The sequence below is a fragment of the Postia placenta genome, assembly GCF_002117355.1.
Source record: "Postia placenta MAD-698-R-SB12 unplaced genomic scaffold POSPLAscaffold_12, whole genome shotgun sequence".
NCBI classification, from domain to species: domain Eukaryota; kingdom Fungi; phylum Basidiomycota; class Agaricomycetes; order Polyporales; family Adustoporiaceae; genus Rhodonia; species Rhodonia placenta.
The window spans coordinates 1002281-1023042 of NW_020169843.1; the positions used below are offsets into that span (position 1 = coordinate 1002281).

Here is a 20762-nt window from a genome sequence, read left to right on the forward strand (position 1 = left end):
CCACGATGTCGCCAAAATACTGGCTCATGAAAGCAGAACCCGACTCTCGCATCGTGAAGGAGAAGGATGTCAAGGTCGGTACCATCCCGTGACGTTTGTGGTGCGCGGGAGTTACATTTGTCGCGCGGATCAGTTCAGTGTGGACGACTTCGACTCCGTCAAGACAACGCCTTGGGAGGGAGTGCGAAATGCAGAGGCGAGGAACCTCATGAAAGAAATGAAAGTGGGCGACAAAGTGAGTATGGCCCCTCATATATGCGGATATGAATGCCATTCATAACCGTATCGAGTAGGTGTTGTTCTACCATTCCAACTGTAAGACACCCGGTAAGTTCTCAGGCCGTCCCAACTCCCCACTGTTATAGTAATTGCTGCATACCCGTAGGTATAGCAGGCTTTGCAGAGGTACGGATTCCTCGTGTATTGATATGCCAGAGGCTCATTGTTTGTCTCAGGTGTCGCAAGAAGCCTACCCTGACTGTGAGTATTGACATGCCCCCCATCATTCCCGCTTGCTAATCGATTCAGAACGTCTGGAGACACTGCCTGGGATCCGTGCGTGTGCTGACGTTCTCTGAGTCTGCTGTCGTCTGACCTAAGCGCGCGGGAGCACTAGGTCACATCCCTACTATGACGCGGTATGTACGGCATGTGTTCTGCGTGGCGCCAATCGCAAGCTCATGTGCTTTATCCAAGAAAACGGACAAGGACAACCCAAAGTGGTACATGGTAGATGTGACGTTCGTAGCGCGGACTGCGCACTTCGTTTCCCTCGCGCTGCTCCGTCGTATTGCAGGTGCTGCCACAGATGATACCCCGGAGGACGTAGGGTACATTCACTCGGACGGCGTGAAGGCCATCAAACGTGAGTACTACTTTATGATCCTGCATATTGCATAGAGTCGACTTCGACTTCGCTGCATCGACCAGAAATGGCACTTGTCACTCGTGGACGACTGAGTGTTCAAAGAGTCGAGGAGAAGACATGGAATGTGGTCCAACTGCTTGCCGAAAACGGTGGCTGGGAAGAGTCTGATACTGCACCGAAGGCAAGGGGTAAAGGTGGAGCAAAGAAGACCAATGCGGGTACAAAGAAGAAAGCCGCCAAAGAGCCTGACGAGGAAGGCGAAGATGCCGATGCTGAGGAAGTGGAGGGCATTGGCGGTGAGGACGACAGAGGAGGATTGGCGAGTCGAAAGACCAGCCAGACTGCTGGTCGCAAGCGCAAGACACGAGATGCCGATGGGGAGAGCGCAGCTGTTACTGCCGGTTTGCGGCGGTCAACGCGGGCACGAAAATGATGCTCGATTGGTCGGCTATGGACACGCCGAGTGTGTATTTCTCTTCCCTCATGCGTGCAAATGTGTGGATGTCAGATTTGATACCCTTTTATTGATATGTATGTGTATGAATTATGGATATCACTGTTGTGTAACAACGCGTAAATGAAAAGTTGTTTGATTTTGAATAATCGGTGACCGCATCATCCTCAATGATCTCGATCGGGCCCAGAGTGTCCATTCGTGATCGAGACTAGGCGAAGCTTGTCTCTCAACCTTACCCCACGGCACGCGCACGAGAGTGAGCTGGAACGTTATCAGAAGGGCTCGAAGGTGTTTGGGAGATCTCCGTAGAAGCGTACATTTTTTCGTTCATGTCGCCGATAGTGTCCACGTTGTACTTGGTGTGCACGTTTGTACGATATATTTTTCCACCATCTTGCAAAGTCCTGCCTGTGAGCCGGGTGGAAATATCACGGGCAAGTGGTATCGCGGATCGGACGTCGGATCGGTGATGGTAGTGACGACTCTGTGTGGCGTCGCATGTTCTCCGCCATCCTCCGACTCCGACTTGTCTCCCAGGTCTCCCTCCTCGCCGCTATTGCTGCCGTCCTCTACTTCTACCTCACCTCCACCCACTCCACCCCCGTGCCCACTATTCCCTTCTTGGTGCACCAATCTCCAGACATGGCAGCGCTCCAGTATCTCAAGCCCATCATAGTGAACCCTCGCGCAAAACATACCGCCACCATCATCTTTCTTCACGTCTGTTATCTCTTTGATGAGAGCGCTCGGCAGGCAGCTGATTTTTTCGTTGAATTTGCGGTGTTCAGGGTCTGGGCGACACAGGGTATGGATGGAAGCCCGTCGCGGACATGTTCAGCACGGACTCGGCGTTACACCATGTCAAGTGGATCCTCCCACACGCGTGAGCATCCTCCTCCAATCTTGAACCTGATAACGAATCGATCCATTCCTCAAGCCCAACCGTGCCAGTTACAGCGAACCGGAGGGTGGAGATGCCAGCATGGTGCCCTCTGTCCTTTGTTTTCTCCGTTTGGGGCGGCTGATCACGGTGCTGTAGGTATGACATCCTCGGATTCGAATGGCCCAGAGCACAGGAGGATGAGACCGGGATGCTGCGATCCGTTGCCTATATCAACAAGCTCGTCGACTCAGAGGTCGATGAGGGCATTTCACCAGATCGTATCCTCATCGGTGGCTTCAGCCAGGGTGGCGCTTTGAGCCTGCTCACCGGGCTCACCTCAGAACGCAAATTCGGTGGAGTCGCCGTTCTGAGCGGCTACCTCCCCTTACCCGACAGAATGAAGACGGTATGTGCCAGACTTTCTGTTCTCGCTAGTTAGACTAAAGCGCTGAGGTAATCCGTAGATGGCTACATTTGTTAATAAGCTCACGCCGTGGTTCTGGGGGCACGGCGAGGATGACCCGCTTGTTGAGTTCAGCTCTGGTGTCCGCTCCGCCGATTTTCTCAAGAAGGAACTTGGCATCCCGCCTGCGGACGCGGCGGCGCCAGAAAAGGGTGGCCTGTTGTTCAACTCGTATGAGGACGTACCGCATTCAACAAGCAATGAAGAACTGCGCGACCTCAAGGAGTGGCTGAAGAAGGTGCTTCCGGCCACCGCCTGAGCCCAGTACTGGCACCGATGCAGATGAAGTGGAATGACCTCGGAAAGATTGGCCTGAGTACTGAATATACGTATACCACTAATAGTAGTTGATCTAAGCATAGGTCCACATGTACTTACCATCTTCTTGATCATTTGTGTGTACCCTCAAAGTCACCCTCGACGATGTGTTTCATGAGCAAATATGGGAATAGATAAGATAATGTGGGCGCCGATAGGAGTACTGATCGGTGCATCCGACCTTTTCACCTCCATGCCAATCCCTCTGCTTCCACTCGCAGCCGCCTCTAGAGCATGGAAAATTCGGCAGAAATAGTAGTGGAGGCGGGATGTCTAGCGCTTCCTGGCTCCATGCCTACAACAGAACTACCCACGCCAGAGACTAGCGGCGCGCCCTCTGAACCCGCGCCAACCCAGCCTCTCTCGAAGAAGGCGCAGAAAAAGCTCGCCAGGGCAGCACGCACGGCAGAGCTCAAGTTGGAGCGCCGTGCGGCCGAGAAGGAGCGCAAGAAGGAGAAGAAACGCCTCCTTGCGCAGAAGCGCGCGGCGGGCGAGCTCGACGCACAGGACGTGCAGGCCGCACGCAAGAAGCGGCGTACAGGCGAGGGCCCGCGGACGGCGTTTGGGGCGCGCGTCGTCGTGGACCTGGGCTTCGACGATATGATGACGGAGAACGTGAGTCCGTCCGGCTGTGGTTGGTGTGCATTGGTAGTGGGCGCAGGGGGTTCTGACGTCGCGGCGGGGCACAGGAGATCAAGTCGCTCACGTCTCAGCTTGCATACACGTACAGTGCGAACAAGCGTTCAGACCCCTCGTTCTCGTTGTTGTTGTTCACCTCACTGAATGGACGCACACTGACGCGCATGGAGGCCATGAGCGACGCGGCTTACAAGCGGTGGGTGGCCGCTGAGTTTTGGACGGAAGGGTACGAGGCGTTGTGGGGCGGGACGCCGGACGCCGAGGGTAACGATACAATTGCAGTCGCTGAAGAAATAGCGGAAAAGGCAGAATGTGGGGAGACATCCACCGCAGAAGGACAACACGACGTTTCGAACGGAGGGAACACGCACGGGCGTAAACGACAGCGCGCGACTGCAGCAAAAGAGAGCGTCGTATACCTCACCGCGGACGCTGACGAGGAGCTGACAGAGCTCAGGGAGGACGAGACGTATATCATCGGGGGAATCTGCGACCACAATCGCTACAAGGTATGTACAGCATATCTGTCTCGCCTTCCGTTCCCGGTGTCCCTCGTATGCTAAGCGGCATTGTCTCATCCGCACTCATCTCACCTTGCTCAGAGCCTCTGTCTCAACAAAGCACGCGAGAGCGGCATTCGTGCAGCTCGCCTACCAATCGGGACATATCTCGCGGAGTTGCGCACGCGCAAAGTGCTGACGGTGAACCAAGCATTCGAGATCCTGCTACGTTGGGTCGAAACCCGTGATTGGGAGAAGGCTCTGTGGGCAGTCGTGCCAAAGCGCAAGTTCCAGGAAGGGCGCAGAAGAGGGAAGGGGGGCAAAGTGAGTGAAGCCGGGGATACGGCGGAGGGTCAGGGAGATGCAGATGATGGGGAAGCAGATGCGGAGGATGGAGGCGAAGATGCTGACGATATACAGAGTGCGATAGTGCTCGACGAACGGACATTAGAGGACGCCGAGGACGATGAGGCGGACGATCCACGGAGTGGGCATGACGAAGGTGTGACTAACACAGAGCTGAACGAGTCTTGCTCCTGAGGCAATATGCAATGATGGATTTTGTGATCACAATATTTCCTTCAGATTCATTTCAGCGGTGCCACGCTCGAGTGGTTTCGGCTGCTTTGGCGACGGCTTCCAGCCAATCTGTGATCGGTTATCGGTTGAGCTCGGCACCTATACAACATGCTGGTACGTACCACGTAGATGACCTGAAATGTCGCGGGTATGGAGCCATCTTCATTTTCATGTAGCTCTACAGCTGGCCTTAAGCATAGGATCGACAATCATGCGCCGTACACGACACCTTTGTAAATTGCTGAGGCTGCAGCAAGCGTATCACGGTGTATATAGTTGCGCCTACGGGGATGGATGGGTCATTGACTAGGCGTTCTTCATGATACTTTACTTACCGCCCTATGACAGCGTTGCTTTCGCCCATGTCGCGCAGGTCTTCCATAAGTTCCCACATTGAGGGGTAGGCTACTTTCACTTCGTCTACGTCTACCGTGAGCAGCGTGAATCCTGCACGGCCGAGCAGGTTCGACACGTCGCGGGAGTCTGCAGAATATTTGATAAATGCCAAGTTCGAATGTATAGGCCAGAGATGTATTTACCGGCCATAGGAGAGATATGAGGGGATATACCGCCCTCGCGCTCCATCTCAGCAAGTTGAAGGGAAGTCCTATAGATAATTTTAGGTCACGGGAAGGGATGAGGGTATATGTAGTCCATACCGAAGCTCAAATAATGTGTCTCCGCCAAATAAGGCCCCTAGAAATACCCCATCCGGCTGGAGGGCTTCCTTGATCTGTACAAGAATACCTGTATATCGCCGTACTTATGTCAAGATATCTCTTTGCTTTCCGTGACATAGAATCCTGCCTGGAAGATCATTGATCCAGTGTAGACTCAGACACGAGACGATGGCCTCTTGGGAGTTAGGTGGTATTACGTTGAGCAGGCTTTCTTCATCGGCGTGTATGCGCTCGACCTCGACTATAAAGCCACTCAGAACAATGCGCTATAATATGCCGGCATGTTAACATACCTTCAAAGTCAGAGTCGGGATCCCGGCACAGTAGGTGTTCTAAGAGATATGGTCTTCATTTGTGAACGTGGAGGACGCTAACTAGACGGCTATACGTACCACTCGAGTCCAGCATTACCACCTTATCCGTAGTCTGCGATTCAAGGAGCTTGGAAAAGTGTCCTGGCCCAGAACCGACATCAAGTATGGAGCTAAATTTCCTTTTGATATCCTGTGCAACGCAGTGAATATGCTGTCAATAGGTTGACATTGGGGATGGCGCACCAGTAACCGCTCAATCATCCTATCTGCAACTTCATCTCTCACATAGTCGACCGTCCGACTCCGCACTCCTGCTTCTCGGAGAGCCGAGCGATCTTTCTGTCGTCGCTTAGCATGACGGTCAAAGATCCTGTATGGTCCAACAGTGTGAGGGTTTATGGGTGATGAGGCGGAAACAGCAGCATATAATCGTGTTTGGCGGTGAATGCACGGCGTAGCACGGCGTGACGCGAGCAGTGCCGTGAACATCGTGAGCAGCTGACGGACGCGAGGCGTTGGGACAACTCAGTGCGTCATGCCTGCACGCGACGCGACGCGTCAGATAGACGCCCGAAGTTCCTGTGCGGCGCTTGCTTCCATCTCGCTCTAGCTCTCAGTCACTTGCATCTTGCTTTCGCACTTCTCTCCCCTGCCTGCGCCTCGCCATGAACAATGGTCAAAGCAACAACAACTCAGACCAGAGGCATCTGCCCGTCGCCACCAACTATCTCGTAACTCGCGAGGCGTACATGAGGCATATGGCCCAGGTTCATGCCGCTCGCGCCCAACTCGACAACTATACACGGGATTTGGAGTCCGGCTATCAGAATTTTGTCGCGCAGGAGCAGGAGCTGTTAAGGCGTGTAGAAGAAGGTCGCCAGGCAGAGTAAGTCCTCGGTTGAGCTTCCTGCGGCGTGCCAATGGCGAAACTTGGTTTACAGGCAAATTCTTGCTCAGCTCCAGACGGGTAATCCTCAAGTCCAGTAAGAATCTGATTGCCATGTAGTCAAGCGTCGCTCATGTTGGCAACAGGGGCTTACTTCCCGCACCCTCTCCTGCGCAAGCATCGTCGGTAGCGGCAAACAGTCAGACCTGGCCCACTTCGGTTGGAAACAACCTCCCGGGAAATAGTGGCTTGGGAGAGCCGACTCGAGGCGGCCGCGTCTTGCATGGGGTCAGCAAAGTATCTCGTTCAGTAATCTCGTATGCTGACTGAAGTGTTCAGGTCTCTGGCCCGTCACGACAGACCTCAAAGTCGCCATACTATCGATCTCAGGCCGCTACCCCTCAACAGCAACCGTATTACAGGGAGCATGTACCGTCTACGGGAATCTCATATGAAGCACATGTAAGAGACACTAGATTCAGTTGCTACGTGTCGTGACATGTCATTCCCAGGGTCAATATCATTACCAGACGGCTCAAGGACAGCCAGTATCCCAATTTGCTAACTCTGGCACCCATACATTTCCTGCTCATCAAGCTTCTCAAAACTTCCATGGGACAAACAACAGTAAATAAAATGGTCTTGTCATACCTTATGTGACTAGGTTCTCACAGTCTTGTGACAAGACACTGCCCATAGACAGCAGCCACAGCCAACCCAAAGCACTGCCATGAGCTCTACAGCTGGAGATAATAGCAATCCTAAAGTCACCCATACCTATCAAGCCAAAAAGGTGTCTTCAACACACGAGGACAATGAGGTCTATGAAAGGGTCTTCAATATCCTCAAGGTAATCTTTCACCCACCAGTGGCTTGTTAATGCTGAACACCATGCATAGGGACTGAGATCAAATATTGTGGACTATATCATTTTGTCTGTCTTGGACAGCATGAAAGGGGATCTTCCTGCTGGGACTGTTCATAGTGACAGTCTGGCTAGGGTCCAAAAACAGCTACCAGAACCCACAAAGAATCAGATTAACCTCATTAGTAAATATGTCTTCAAACAACTAGAGGTGCGTGGCTTACAAATTACAAATTCTTACATTACTTGGATGTCAATGTGTTTTTGCAGGCTCTGAGTCCTGCCACTGTTGTTGAGATCATCAGAAGGATCAAGTCTAATCTCAGCAACTCAGCAACTGTGAACACCAAGGCTCAGCAGTTTCCAGTTGTTAATACTGCATCAAGTCTTCATATGCAACCTACCCTCAACCCAGCTTCTACCTTGGGTTTCAATGTGCCTCAAGGACTTGCTGTGCCTGTTGTGCAGCTAAGTGGATCTGCTGCCCAGACACAGTCATTTTCTAGCTCTGTTCCTCAATCTTCCACGACAAGCTCAATTCCAATAAATGCAACTTCCTGGATCCAAGGTACCCCAAGTACCATGCCACCTAGTGGTCCCATACCATCCAATCCAAATGTTCCACTCGATACATTTCCACCATCTCATTTAAAGCCTGCATTCCATCTCCAGCTACCTCTGCGCACTCCAACAGCAACCACTCCCAGCCAACGAGGTCCTTCGCCTGTCTCTCGCACTTCTACGAGTCCCGATATCGTCATCATTGAACCGCAAGATGTGCAACCTCGTCCCCAGCCCGTTGCGACTACAAATCAAAACTCGATGCCCGCGTCTACAGCTCCGATTGCTTCACCACAAACTGGCGCCATGCGCTCCCAGGCTGCCAGTGATGCATCTGCGACGCAGGTTCCCGACAGGCCACGCAGTCCCTGGACGCCGAACAAGGCAAACAAGAGCCGTCTCGCGCAGGATATCATGCGCTCGCTGGGTCGCCCGAGAGACACAACTGCAGTCGCCACCATGGTCTCAAGCCAGCGGCCTCGCAGCGAGCCTTCCACTAGCCAACCTACTGATGGTCCTCCGTCCATCAGTCGACCTCTTTCCTCCCAGCCACCGGCTAGCCAACCGTTTGTCAGCCAACCGTCCTCGTTTCAGCCACCTACCATCGTGCAGCCCGCCGAGGTGCGTGCGACACCGCCGGTTGACGCCGCGGATGGGCCAAAGAGGAAGAGGACGGAGTCTTTGTCTGCGCTGGTGACTGCTTCGCCATCACTGCGGAAGAAGCAGAGACGAGAATCTCCTGAGGTTGTGGAGATCGCCACAGATGGCGCTCTGGAGCTCGAAGTGTGGCAGCGTGTCAATGTGGAGAATGGACGAGTGGGTGATGAAAGCGGCAACGAGAGTTCCGCGCCGGATATGACGGCGCTACGGCAGGAGGAAGAGGAGGAGGAAGACGACGACGACGAGCCGGAGCGACACGCTCCTGTGCAGGCAGGTCCGCGCAGCCTCGTTAACGATCCTTTGTTCGTGGCGGCTCACAATTTCGCAGCGTCTGTCTCTGTTCTTACGGACGCTATGCGTGCGCTGGACGGCCTGCCAACATCCAGTGGCGCCACAAATGAAGGTGCGCAAACCGGTGCCCACCACAATGCAATATCCAGTCGAACTTCGGAGGCATCGGCGACCGCGCCGCCACCGTCTTCCTCTGTCTCGCCTACCCTTCATGCGGCCGAGGCGTCGACAGCGGTTGACGAGGAAATGTCGCAAGAGGTCGGGTTGTCGTATGAGCAAACACCGCTGTTCCTACCATCCCCCAAGAGCTCTCCGGGCGCGGGGTATGCAGACGTGGACACGGACGAAGACATGTCCATGGAACCTTTCGTATTGGACACAAGTCTTTTGGGTCCCGGGGCAGCCTCCACCAGCAGTCCCGTGAAGCACAAATGGAAGGGCAGGATGAGGCAAATCCTGAGCGACGATGAGCTGGAGTACGCCGACCCGCCTGCAAAGTCCATGGTGAAGCCGGCCTCGAGCGCAAAGTCAACGTCGCGAAGTATTACTGGGAGTGGCTCAAGCGAAGTCTTTGTTCTGGCGCCGCCCCTCCCGACATGGGCACAGCGATACAAGGCGCGAGAGGAGAAGCGAGCGGGAAAGCAGGTACGCCGGTCGCGTAGCATGTCGGTTGTCATCGTCGGGGACGAGGAGGATGAGGACGAGCAGCTGGATCGCGATAGTGACGGTGCGTGGTAATGATGCACGGCCGACGAGCTGATCATGACCGCGCTTGTGGTTTATGTAGCGACAGACGAGGAGCGAGACGAGCAAGGTCTGTATCCCATAATGTGATTGCATGTACCTAGCCTCACGTATGCGTCGCAGAGCAATTGCAGATGGAGGCCGTGCAGCTGTCGTACACGCGCCTGCGCGAGTCGCCGTGTCGGTGGAGAGGCTGTGGCGCATTCTTGAACTGCACGATGAAGCTGATCCAGCATGTCGTGCAACACGCGCAGAAGAACCACGCAGTATGTGTGCTGATGCTGAATCGTGCTGTAGTCGGCTGACTCTGACTACCGCAAGGGCGCGTACATGTGCGAGTGGAAAGGGTGCGGCCGTAGATTTTCGACGAGACAGCTGCTACGGCACCACCTCACTAAGCATGCCTCGCTGCCGATGTACTGTGCTTTCAAAGGTAGCGCACTACGACCATATATTATGCTGCAAGCTAATAGTCACACAGGCTGCGACCGATCACATTCGTCTTCGAAAGAGTTATTCCAACACCACAACACATTCAGGCACCAGAACCAGCCACTGAAGGCGACTCCTGCGCCCTTCCAGCCTGCTCCACAACAGCTGGTGCCATTGCCTTCCAAGATGCCAACATATATGGCCATTCCTATGCCAGTCGGACACAAGGCCGTCTCGAAAGAGCGGCATCATTGGCTCGGCGCCCAGGTGTGACCTCAGTTGAACGCCATGCGACACTTCTCATCCTCACACGCGTACAGGTGCTCGAGAACATCGCGTCATTCCGGTGGACCGGCCGGAGGGTCCATGCGGGCGTGCCCTCGCGCACGGCTCGACAAATGGCGGACATGGTCCGGGCCGTTGAAGAGGGCGAGGTCCCCGCGGCGCAGCTGGAGGCGCGGCGGCGGATGGCGCACGACGAGTACGACGGGATCGCGCCGGGGAAGCTGCTCAGGGCGCGCTGCGAAGATATCCCGTCGGGCGAGACGACGCGCCTGATCGACGAGGGGCTCGTGCTGTTCCCGCCGCCGGACTGGGAGGACGAGGAAGTGAAGGAGGAGATGTATGACGTCGAGCTGCTCTATGCGCACGGACTGGAGTGGCCTGCGGCGCGTAGTAGGATGACAACGCCGGACGTGGGTGAGATAGCTGATTTGGGGCAGGGTGGGAGCGAGGCTGCCCAGGCGGTGGCGGACGCGGTGGTCAGCTTCGTTGAGAGCCCATCGCACCATCAGTCAAGAGACGAGCAGCGTGAGTCGTTGCCCGGGTGGACGGTACTGGCGACGGAAGAGAAGGCGGAAGACCAGGATATGGTGGGGATGTCTGTGTGAATACACGGGCGTTGTACGGTACGTATGTAGCTTAGTTGATATAATGGGCCCCGAGAAGACATGTCGTCGTGTGTGAGGGGATGAAGAGCGCGTGCTGATACTATGCCGGCGGGACGATCGTTACATGATAGATGAGATCGAGCATGCCAGGAGCGTGATTGGGTTTACCCATCGCTACCGCGGGCGCGGTGTTGCTATCCCCTCTCTCGCTGCGTATTCCATGCTCGCAATCGTTGCAGCTCGCCGTCTCTGAAGCTGAAGCTCCGAGATCTGAAGCCCGAAATTAGGACCTTGTCGAGGGTCCGGGCATACACCTACTGTGTCGCGCGTTGGGCCGGCACTCATGTCTTTGTCTTTCGCCATTAGCCCGACGTACATCTCCGCGCGCTCTGCAGACACCATCCTCTCCGATGTGCGCCTCATTCGACTCGCCCATGATACGCTGCAGGCCGTGAACGTATTCCTCGATGAGCTGCTCTATTCCATCCTGTCTGGTGCGCGCGCACTGGTGCCTGAACGTCTTCGGGCGGCGCTACTGAAGCTGGTACCCACGAACCTGGGCAAGGACGCCCTGCTCGAGGCGGAAGTCGAACTCAAGTCGTACTGGGAGCGCATCAGGCGCGCGTCGTCGTTGTCGTCTTCGTCGTCCCGGTCGGCAACCGCCGCTGAAGGTGAATTCGACCTCTTGTGGAGCTTCGAGGTGATCGCAAAGCAGTGCTTCTTGGACTCGGCCCCGCGTTGCTAACGTCTCTCGCTTCTGCTGCCCAGCTGCTGCGCCTTAAATGCGTGGCATACTCTACCCTCAACGACGCGGACGAGGACGCCGACGCGGAGACTCGACTTCGAGAGCGCATGGAGGCGCGCGGCGCACACAATGCTCCCAAGCCGTCAGACGTATCTCCTGCAGCGCTATATCTGACTGCCATCCTAGAGTACGTGTCACCATCGTCTGGCTTATCGGTGTGCTCATGTTCTCGCGAGTAGAGCGATATGCGGGTGAGTGAATCCGCGAACATATGCTGTCATCAACCCCACCTCCCTACTCTCTTGGTGCTCGGGACCCACAGCCGCATCAGTCTGGTCTGACTGACACTGGGTCATTGTGGCTTGTTCATCGGATTGTGGAAACGTTTGTCTGCGGGCCTGGTCCTTATGGATGTTCTCGCACGCGCTGCCGGTGGCGTGAAAGCCAAGCACAGCTCGTATGCCAGTGAGCAATCCCTGCACGCGCGGGGTTATGCAAACTGGTCTGCTCTTGCCGGCACGTACGTGGCTGCCTCGTCTCCTCTCTTTCTTGGGCACCCAGCTTGCTTGTTGCGCACGACAGAATGTTCGAAGCAATGTCTGAGGCCCCACGTAGTGCCTACAGACACAGGCGTTTGCAGGGCCTCGTATGCAGGCGACATATAGATCATGTCCTATCACCGCTCTTGCCGCCTCTTAGTGGCAGGCCATTTCACTCTAAGAGTGTCGAAGTTTCATGTGTGGTGCGCCTGCAATGTCGCACACTCGTCGGATGGTTGCCCCTTCAGCTGTCCGATGCCATGTACATGACGGTGGCCATCTCTCATGGCCGTCGAGTCGTCCGGACAGCTTGATGGCAATTTCGCGCGTGGGTGGGAAGCTGCTCCTGGCTTTTAACCTAGGGTGTCAACGGCAGCCCGAGAACGGTCGTGGCTAATTTCCAGATTGCCGTTCGGACATCATGGCAGTTGTCTGGACGACGTGGACGCGTAAATCCTGCCGACACACATTGTCTCTGCAGAGACTGTCTCGTTGATGCTCCACGGGTGTCTAGCCGATCTCGTCTCCTACGTGAGCCGAGTTCGTTGGGCATTACTCTACGTATCTGCTTCGCGTACGAGCCGCATCTCGTTACCGAAATGGTACGGGACGCGACTCTTGAAAGACATGATCATAGGCACCATGCATCTCAGGCTTTGCCACAAGATATTCTTTGCGATGATTCTCAATCCCGATCTGTCATCTATTTCTGTCAGGAAGGGAGGAGTTGATGACAGAACATGAGGCGACACCATCTAACAATGCGCAGGCATGTCCTATCAAATGTCAGCAGTGTCACTGCCCGCGATAGCAGCCGAGCCATCGCGAATTCGCAAGATCTTTTCACTGCGTTGTGCGAAGACGACGCGATCTACGGCACATTCAAAACCATGAAAGGTATGTTTCAGAATTTGTTTCGGCGGCTGGGGGACACCCTAGGCATGTCAGAGAAGGGATTCTGATGATGGCGTATACGCTACAGCGTATGATCAGATAGAGCAGCTGACGAAAGCGCAACGACCGCGGCGAAGCAAGTCGTTTTCGCGTAACAGCGATCGCGTCGTGTCGCCAACTCCCACGGCGTCAGAGATCCGCGACTCGCCTGTGGCACACGCGCGTAGCGAGTCGCTCAGGTCGAACATAACGGTGACGGCGGTTGGGACGTCGGAGCGGCGTATGTCCCTTGAGAAGAGCCGAGGGCGAGCTGGGTCGCTGAAGCGCAAGTTGCTGAGCCACAGCCGGTCGTCAAGCGAGAAGGAATCTATGCTGGAGATCTCCCGGCCTTCAAGCGATGGCGGCAGGAGCCGGGGGTCCGCTGATTTCGAGGTGCGGAGTTTCATTCAGCCACCGTCGCGTGGCGGCAGAGCACTGAAAGGCGCGTCGCGGCACAGGAGGACGACGATCTCCTGCATGAGTTTGACGAGCTCATGCGCTCGGGGGCGACGATGAAGGTCTCGCTGACGCCGGAGAGGCTCAAGTCGATGGAGGTGAGTGTGGCACCAGGGGGAATCGCTGATGGGCCCTGACGGTCTTGGCAGGCGCACAACCGCGCGCGGGCTCTGCGCGCGAGCCAGCGAGGCACGGGCGAAGACGGGCAGGGCAGCGAGCGTGGTGGCGAGGGCGAGACTGCGGCCAGCACGCCGTCGCCGACAGTGGGAGCGAGTGAGCGAGCGCGCGCGCCATCGAGTGTGGGACGCCCAGTGTTGCACCACGTGGACTCGATCAACGAAGACGAGGAAGAGGCTGCTAGTGCGCCTGTCCCTGGTTCTACCGGATCCGCCAGTCCCCTCCCCCGTACCCGCCAGAGCAGCAAGAGCTTTTCAGCGCGCTCACCTCCCTCCTCTGCTAACCGCACGCGCTCCATCTCCATCTCAGACATGCCCCATCCCCGCCACGACACCATGTCCCGCTCGTCGTCTACCGCCAGCCAGAAGCCCCCGTCCCAGATCACCTCTCCCACGCGCGGCCCACAACGCTCGGCGTCCCGCCAGAACAGCAACGGTGTGCCTGCGCGCATGCGCAAGGTTGTGCGTAACCGTGAGTCGATCGACCTCGACGACATCATGGGCGGGTCGGAAGGGGAGGGGGACGAGGCAGAGGATCAGGTCGAAGAGATAAGTGTGCGCTCAAAGGCTCCGCGCCACGGCGCTCCCGCCAGTATCGCATCGCAGAGGCAGCCGTACATCTCCCAGTCCGCGCGCGAGCTTATCGCGTTCCTCGACGAGGGCCCGCCAGAGGATGCTGATCCCCCGCGGCCGTCGATGGCGAACGCGAGCGTGCTGTCCTTCGATTCATCCAAGAGCCGCTCGGGGCGCTTCTCGCGCATGATGTCGCGCCTCACTATCGGCGGGTCCATGGAGAAGATGGGCGGCCACAGCGATGATACGCCGAGAACGCCCAAGACGCCCCGCTCGCTCGGGCGCAAGCCCAGCACGAGCAACATTCCCCCACCGCCAGCGTACAGGCCGCCCTCTCTCGCATCGAAGCGGTCCTTCCCCAGTGTGGTGATCAGCTCGCCTCGCTCTGTGCAGCCGCCGCCGATCCCGGTGTCGCCTGAACCTTTGGTCACGTCTCCCAGTGTCCGATCGCCGTCGTCTGCTGTTAGCGCACCGCCTATGCAGGCCCGTTCCCTTTCGGCGACATCGCAAGTATCTGTACCTGAGGAGTCTGGCCAGCGCACGCCTTCCCCGCGACGCGGCGGTAGTGTCCGCAAGGCTGTCCCGCCTTGGGGAGACGGTGGTGCCGAGCGTCCCCCCGTCCCCGCTCGCTCTGCAACCACAGACTCAGATACTTCTGCCCCATCTCGCAATGGCTCGGTGCGAGGCGAGGTTCAGGGTCTGCGCCCTCATCGAAATGGAGATAGCAGTCCCGGGGAGCAGCACTCTTCCGAAAACGATGGGCCGCGCCAGCGCACCTTGTCGATACAGACGTCCATGCCGCGACCTGTGAACGGGCGCATGAAGACTCCCAGTCCCAAGGACGGCGAACCCAGACTCCTTTCCCCGCCAACACCCCGGCGCTCCCCCATCCCGCGCAAGCCACCTCCGTCACCCATTGAAAGCGACGCTGGACCCGCTCCTCTACCGCTTGCGTCGCCCACACCATCCACGGGTAAGTCGAGCAGGCGGTCGTCGAAACTCCGCACCGGGATCACGTCCGCGGCGGTTGCGGACCTGCGGCGGCTGCTCGCCGCGGCGACGAGCGCGGACGAGTGCCGGCTGCTCATAGACATGTTCTTCGCGCGACACGGGTACCCGTATGGCGCCGTCGCGGTGGACGCGTCCGACTTCCCTGCGCCGCCACCGCTCGATGACAGGAAGCTGACGAGCTTGAGCGAGCTGGAGTGCTCCCTCGTGGAACTGTTCCTCGGCGGCGACCCGGGGTTGGGCGCGAGCGGCGTGGATATCCCGGCGGGGGCGAAGCTGGACCTCCACGGCACGGGCAAGGCGTTTCCCTCGCCCTCGATGGCGTGCTACGACCCGTCAGTTGCAGTGCTCAAACGTACGCGGAGCATCGCGCAGTCGACTACGGAGGACACCCTCGTCGACGAGCCGACTTCGCCCATCGTGCTCATACATAAGTAATATACCGTATCATGCGTTTTCGAATCGCCATGTGCCCCCCCTCCATACTATGTTTATCCCACACCTACATTCGTGTTCTAGCGTACTATCCATTCGTTTGTCCGCGTTACATACCGGGATACCACTGTTTGCTTTCCTATAACTGACCCAGACTCTCTTTCCCTGTTTGCTGAACAGCGTCTCATATACTTAGTGTGATTTATGCCTACTTTTACTCTTTGCAGCTCTGGTTAGAACGTGCGTGCACATAGTACAGTAATGGAAGACCTGATGGTTGCCGATGTGCGAGCGGTGCGATGTGCTAGATGTCCGGATGAACGACAGCAAGAGAAACCAAGACACTACAGCGGGTGAGAAGCGCTACCGGACCTCCAGTGAAATAGCGATGCCCATCGACGCCAACTCCGCACATAGGTATCTGAAGACGTAGGGGACGGCGACGATGTCGAGTTCCCCTCCTTTTGTAGCAGGCCCCAGCACATGCTGCGACGATATTGCCACCCTGAGGTCGCTGTGCGCCGCCGAGCGCCCGTTCTCTCCGTTCGCAAGAGCCTGCCGTGCGCGCGCGTCTTCCCCTTCCGCTGCGGCGCGACATACGCGGCAGTACTCGCCACCAGGCCCGGTAGGTTTGAGCTTGCCAGAGGCCCCGACGACCATCTCGCCGAGGCTGACGTCATCGTAGCCAAGGGAGATGAGGCTGCCACAGGTGCGGCAGACCCAAGCGGTCGAGTAGTCGGAGCAGTTCATCAAACGGTCTTGGAGGAGGAAGGAGGTGCCATGCGCGATGAGCGCGTCACGCTCCATCTCGCCGAAACGGATGCCACCTGCCCGTTTACGTCCCTGCGTGCTTGATTGTGAGCGGGATACATGATGGGAGACAGCACGAGACGCACCTTCACTGGTTGTCTTGTAACGGGGTCGACAGGACCTGTTGTCCGCACTTGGAACTTGTCCAACACCATGTGTCGCAGACGCTGGTAGTACACGACGCCGATGTAGATGTCAGCCGCGAACTCCTGGCCCGTAATGCCAGAGTACATCGGCTCATTGCCGTAGTAGTTGTAGCCAGCCGCGAGCAGTTGCTCGCCGAAATAGTCGATTGCCGTATCCTCCTCTGTGAACCTAGTGACTCCAGTCAGTGCTGCTAGAGCGGAGTGCAGTAAAACGACCACTCACTGGAAAGGAGTGGCGTCCTGCGCCAGACCATGCATAGCGCCCGCCTTGCCTGCCATACTCTCGACTAACATGCCGATAGTCATACGACTCGGGAAAGCGTGCGGGTTGATGATAACGTCTGGCTGCATGCCGCTTTCACTGAATGGCATGTCGATGGCCGGCCATTTCTGTGAGCAGACACCCTTTTGCCCGTGTCGAGAGGAGAACTTGTCTCCAATGACGGGGGCACGCGTTATTCGCAGCGTGAGGTTGATCTTCTGCAGTTCCGCGTCGCCAGCATCGGCGCCTGAAGATCAGTGTCAGCCAAACAGTAAGTTGCAGTATATATACTGGGATCACTTACATATAATGCGTACTGTGTCAACGTATGCTATCTCGTCGCCCTTGTACTTGACGAACTTAGTTCGACCAGTGGTGTCATCAACGTAGGCAGCGATAGGGTCGCCAGGAGACAGTCGAGCACCGATGAAGGGGATTCCATCGAGGTCCAAGAACTCGCAATTTGGATGTTGCTTCTCCCCTTCAGTTCTGATGTCGTAGCCAAAGCCGAAGTGCAGCGTCGGTGACGTTGAGTGCCGCGGGGCTCCAGGCATGTCTTTGAGATCTACCGTATACGACTTGTACACAGTACCGTATGCGAAACCTCGCTCATGTGCGGATTTGTTCAGAATCATGGCGTCTTCCATATCGTACCCCGTATAGGATATTACGGCAACGACGGCGTTGGTGCCATTCGGGAAGGAATCCATACCATATGTATTATGCAGGGCGGGTCGCACAACGGGGCTCTGCCCACTCTGGAGCCTGTACAGCTTGTTGTCTGTTCGGTGCTGAATAGCTGTCGCAGGAGTTCCCATCGTCTGCTTCCCCATCTGCAAAATCCCATGTGAGTATGTGCGACGCTACTGACGTCACTACATGTCCATACCTGGCACTGATAGATATTTCGGGGACTCTGCATGATCAGTTAGCAAACGATCCCATGATGTCAATGCGCACTTGCTCCATACCTGATTGAAATCGGAGAAAGGGGTGAGGTTGGCCAAGATAGACAAGAAATTTGTTGGTGCATGCTCGACATGGGTTGACACACTCTGTTCGATCTCCTCGGGCGTGCATGCTATGTCCATGTAGACCTGCTCGAACGAGCCAATCTGGTCGTCTCGTCCATTCGCGACGTACTTCACTGGACGCATCATGCGTGCCCGGGAAGAGAATAGATACAGCCCAGGGTATTGTCCACCGTGCGACACAGGCACGAACCCGATCTCCAAATCCAGGGGCACGTTGTGCTTGCCTTCTGTCTTCCATATTCGGAGAGATGTTGCAAGTCGCTGCAGAACGGCAGTGGGCGCCCAGCCGACCACCCGACCGTCCAGCTGCACACACAGATTCTTGCGACCGTCGACAAAGGGAATGAATGCTTGAGTCATACCATGCGCCGCTAGCAAGGCAGGTATATGCGCAACAGCTAGTGGTGCTGTGACGATACGACATGTGCGTGATAAGTGGTTGAGGAGACCACACGGAGAACCGTCTGGCGTGTGTACAGGACATAGGAAACCTACAGTAGGACATGATGATTAGTATACCTGGCTACAACATCTAAAGTTAAGGTCATACCCCATGCCTCTGGAAGCAGCTTTCGGACCGTCGTTGTCTTGAGCTCAGCGAAGAAGGCACCACGGTGGATAGACCTGAAATGACTGATGTAACGCTGCCAATTCAGTTTCTCCGCAACGATTGTGAACCCAGATGCTTGTTGAAGGTCCAGACCGGAAGGGGATACCAAATTGCCAGTGGCCAAGAAGTTTGACATTCTCGCCCCGATGTCGAAGTTGGTCCTGGCAAGGACCTTCTTGATGTACCGTTCTGAGAAAGTAGTCAGCGGATAGTCCGTTAAGGTTTAGTAGAAAGCGCACTATCAAAGAAGTCAACAGATGCCTCGGACCGCTGGACGTCTTGCCGAATCCCGCTCCAGAAACCATTCAATGCCTCCTCTAGTCGCTCCTTGATGATCATGCCATACAACATGCCGGGAAGGAGAACTTCTTGATGCTGAGGAGAGTCCGGGTTATCGACACAACATGATTTCGAGACCAGAGCGTATAGTTTCCTCAGCATGAAACTGGTATATGGTTAGGAGCTGCGATAAATGGATGAAGGTTCGCTGTCACGCACAGGAGCATCCGGAACTTCTCTCGAGGGGACTCTAGGTGAACAAGAATGACTTTCTGGACGAGCCAGACACCAATGGCCTTGTTTGTCCAATCCTCCGGCATATTCAGAACGACCCGGAACTTGTTGCCCAAGAATTCCAGGCACTGGTCTCCAGTACGCAACTCGTACATCTTGAAGCTGCGCAACAGAAGTTCGACGCGATCGGTCAAGAACGTGTCGTCGTAGTCTTGCATCATTACACCCTCAAAGATTTCCTTGTCCGATGCAGATACGAGCGCTTTCAGAATGAGCATAATTGGAACGACATACTCTTGCTTCCGCCAGCTGAATCGTAGCATTGCACTTCCATTTGACAGATAGTGGAGAGTGTTAGTGACACTCGTCTGGTCGGGTCGCACGCAACGAATTTGTACAGCATAGGGAGTATAGGAAGGGCCACGGTTGGTGAAAGAGGGTCGAACAAGACCAATAGCATGGTGTCGGCGAGGTAGAATGAGATAGCGAATAAGACGTTCGTTACCGTTGATGACAAAGTACCCGCCGAACTCTTCTGGTTCTTCGTGTTTCTTCACAAGATCCGCGGAGGACATTCCGCGCAGGTTGCAGCGGGTGGACTAGTCAGCAGGAAAGCGATAAGAGTTTTCCGCCTTGCAGAATTGACATGATTCACGCACCCGAACCATGATGGGTAGTAAACCGCAATCCTTCGTTTCGACTTCAACGGGACCGTCGTTCACTCTCCAGCACAGCTTGACCATCATACGACCGCGATACGAGGTAAGGCGTTCACGCGCCTGCATGTGTGCATCACCAGGACGGAGAAGATGAGTACGGCTAGGGGGGGAATGTTGTACATGTCAGGTCGTCGTACCTCAGCAGGGTACACCTTGGTGTCTCTGACTTGCTGGTCCTTTTCGGAAACCTGCGGCCGCCCAACTGTAACCTGCTCGTACCACACTATATACGAATTAATGACAGTTAGTGTTGCTGCAGAACGTAGCATACTCACTGCTTAGACGATTGCCCCAGCCAGTTTGACCACTCTCCGATCCTACTTCGCCCTTGCCGTCAAAGACGACTCGCTCACCAATCTCCTTGATACCAAGTGAGAGCAGCCCGCGCCCATCTCCATCCCCAGCAGGCAGACCGGAGTCGTCGAATAAAGCATTGAAAGATTCAATGTGCGGAGTGACAAATTCATTGAGGATGGGAACGGCTGCGCCGTCCTTAGGGGGGTTTTTGAACAGGTGTTCTCGGGCGAGAGTGTTGAACGTGCCCCCCGAGCGGAGTGGGGTGCGCGAAGACCCGTCCGGCATCGTTGCAGTCGCTGAGAGTATAGTGAAATTTCGCTCGATCAAACGCGCATCTTGTGCGCTTGTGCGCGACGACAGGCGCTTACGCGTGAAGACGCGTTTCCAGCTCCGCGGGCCACCAGACGCCTGAGAATTGGATCTCCGCTTGAAGACGCGAAGCATGGTCCGGACGCGCCGTTCAACGACGTCCACAA

General features: G+C 56.0%; 6 protein-coding genes across 6 annotated transcripts; 4 read left to right on the forward strand and 2 right to left on the reverse strand.

The window, feature by feature from the left end:
- Positions 1–5: 5 nt before the first annotated feature.
- POSPLADRAFT_1150140 (hypothetical protein) lies at positions 6–1301 on the forward strand (the record flags this gene model as incomplete). The annotated part of the gene is made up of 8 exons (XM_024486387.1): positions 6–74; positions 134–235; positions 294–327; positions 436–480; positions 540–555; positions 617–638; positions 697–865; positions 931–1301. The coding sequence occupies 8 exons, from the start codon at positions 6–8 to the stop codon at positions 1299–1301; spliced, it is 828 nt and encodes a 275-aa protein (XP_024336310.1).
- A 666-nt stretch (positions 1302–1967) lies between these two features.
- POSPLADRAFT_1150845 (hypothetical protein) lies at positions 1968–2930 on the forward strand (the record flags this gene model as incomplete). Its single annotated transcript, XM_024486466.1, has 5 exons — positions 1968–2045; positions 2114–2208; positions 2263–2310; positions 2365–2614; positions 2673–2930. The coding sequence occupies 5 exons, from the start codon at positions 1968–1970 to the stop codon at positions 2928–2930; spliced, it is 729 nt and encodes a 242-aa protein (XP_024336311.1).
- A 350-nt stretch (positions 2931–3280) lies between these two features.
- POSPLADRAFT_1150593 (hypothetical protein) lies at positions 3281–4668 on the forward strand (the record flags this gene model as incomplete). Its single annotated transcript, XM_024486436.1, has 4 exons — positions 3281–3604; positions 3679–3863; positions 4038–4137; positions 4231–4668. 4 exons carry the CDS (start codon positions 3281–3283, stop codon positions 4666–4668), a joined length of 1047 nt encoding a protein of 348 aa, XP_024336312.1.
- A 27-nt stretch (positions 4669–4695) lies between these two features.
- POSPLADRAFT_1184289 (hypothetical protein) lies at positions 4696–6204 on the reverse strand (the record flags this gene model as incomplete). Its single annotated transcript, XM_024489068.1, has 10 exons — positions 5945–6204; positions 5780–5891; positions 5681–5719; positions 5515–5628; positions 5367–5454; positions 5247–5314; positions 5043–5190; positions 4937–4989; positions 4830–4885; positions 4696–4776 (listed from the first exon to the last, which is right to left on the reverse strand). The coding sequence occupies exons 1-10, from the start codon at positions 6188–6190 to the stop codon at positions 4696–4698; spliced, it is 1005 nt and encodes a 334-aa protein (XP_024336313.1). The 5' UTR covers positions 6191–6204.
- A 162-nt stretch (positions 6205–6366) lies between these two features.
- On the forward strand, positions 6367–15894 carry POSPLADRAFT_1048834 (hypothetical protein; the record flags this gene model as incomplete). Its single annotated transcript, XM_024479603.1, has 19 exons — positions 6367–6587; positions 6643–6684; positions 6734–6875; positions 6927–7049; positions 7487–7663; positions 7723–9691; positions 9752–9778; positions 9832–9974; positions 10006–10055; positions 10248–10407; positions 10461–11020; positions 11061–11098; positions 11426–11701; positions 11731–11962; positions 13084–13227; positions 13268–13640; positions 13679–13801; positions 13853–15783; positions 15807–15894. 19 exons carry the CDS (start codon positions 6367–6369, stop codon positions 15892–15894), a joined length of 6819 nt encoding a protein of 2272 aa, XP_024336314.1.
- A 364-nt stretch (positions 15895–16258) lies between these two features.
- Positions 16259–20571, reverse strand: POSPLADRAFT_1150392 (hypothetical protein; the record flags this gene model as incomplete). Its single annotated transcript, XM_024486412.1, has 12 exons — positions 16259–16738; positions 16792–17020; positions 17075–17360; positions 17418–17946; positions 18003–18029; positions 18085–18638; positions 18698–18946; positions 18997–19202; positions 19256–19869; positions 19930–20049; positions 20127–20212; positions 20265–20571. 12 exons carry the CDS (start codon positions 20569–20571, stop codon positions 16259–16261), a joined length of 3687 nt encoding a protein of 1228 aa, XP_024336315.1.
- Between the last annotated feature and the right edge of the window lie 191 nt (positions 20572–20762).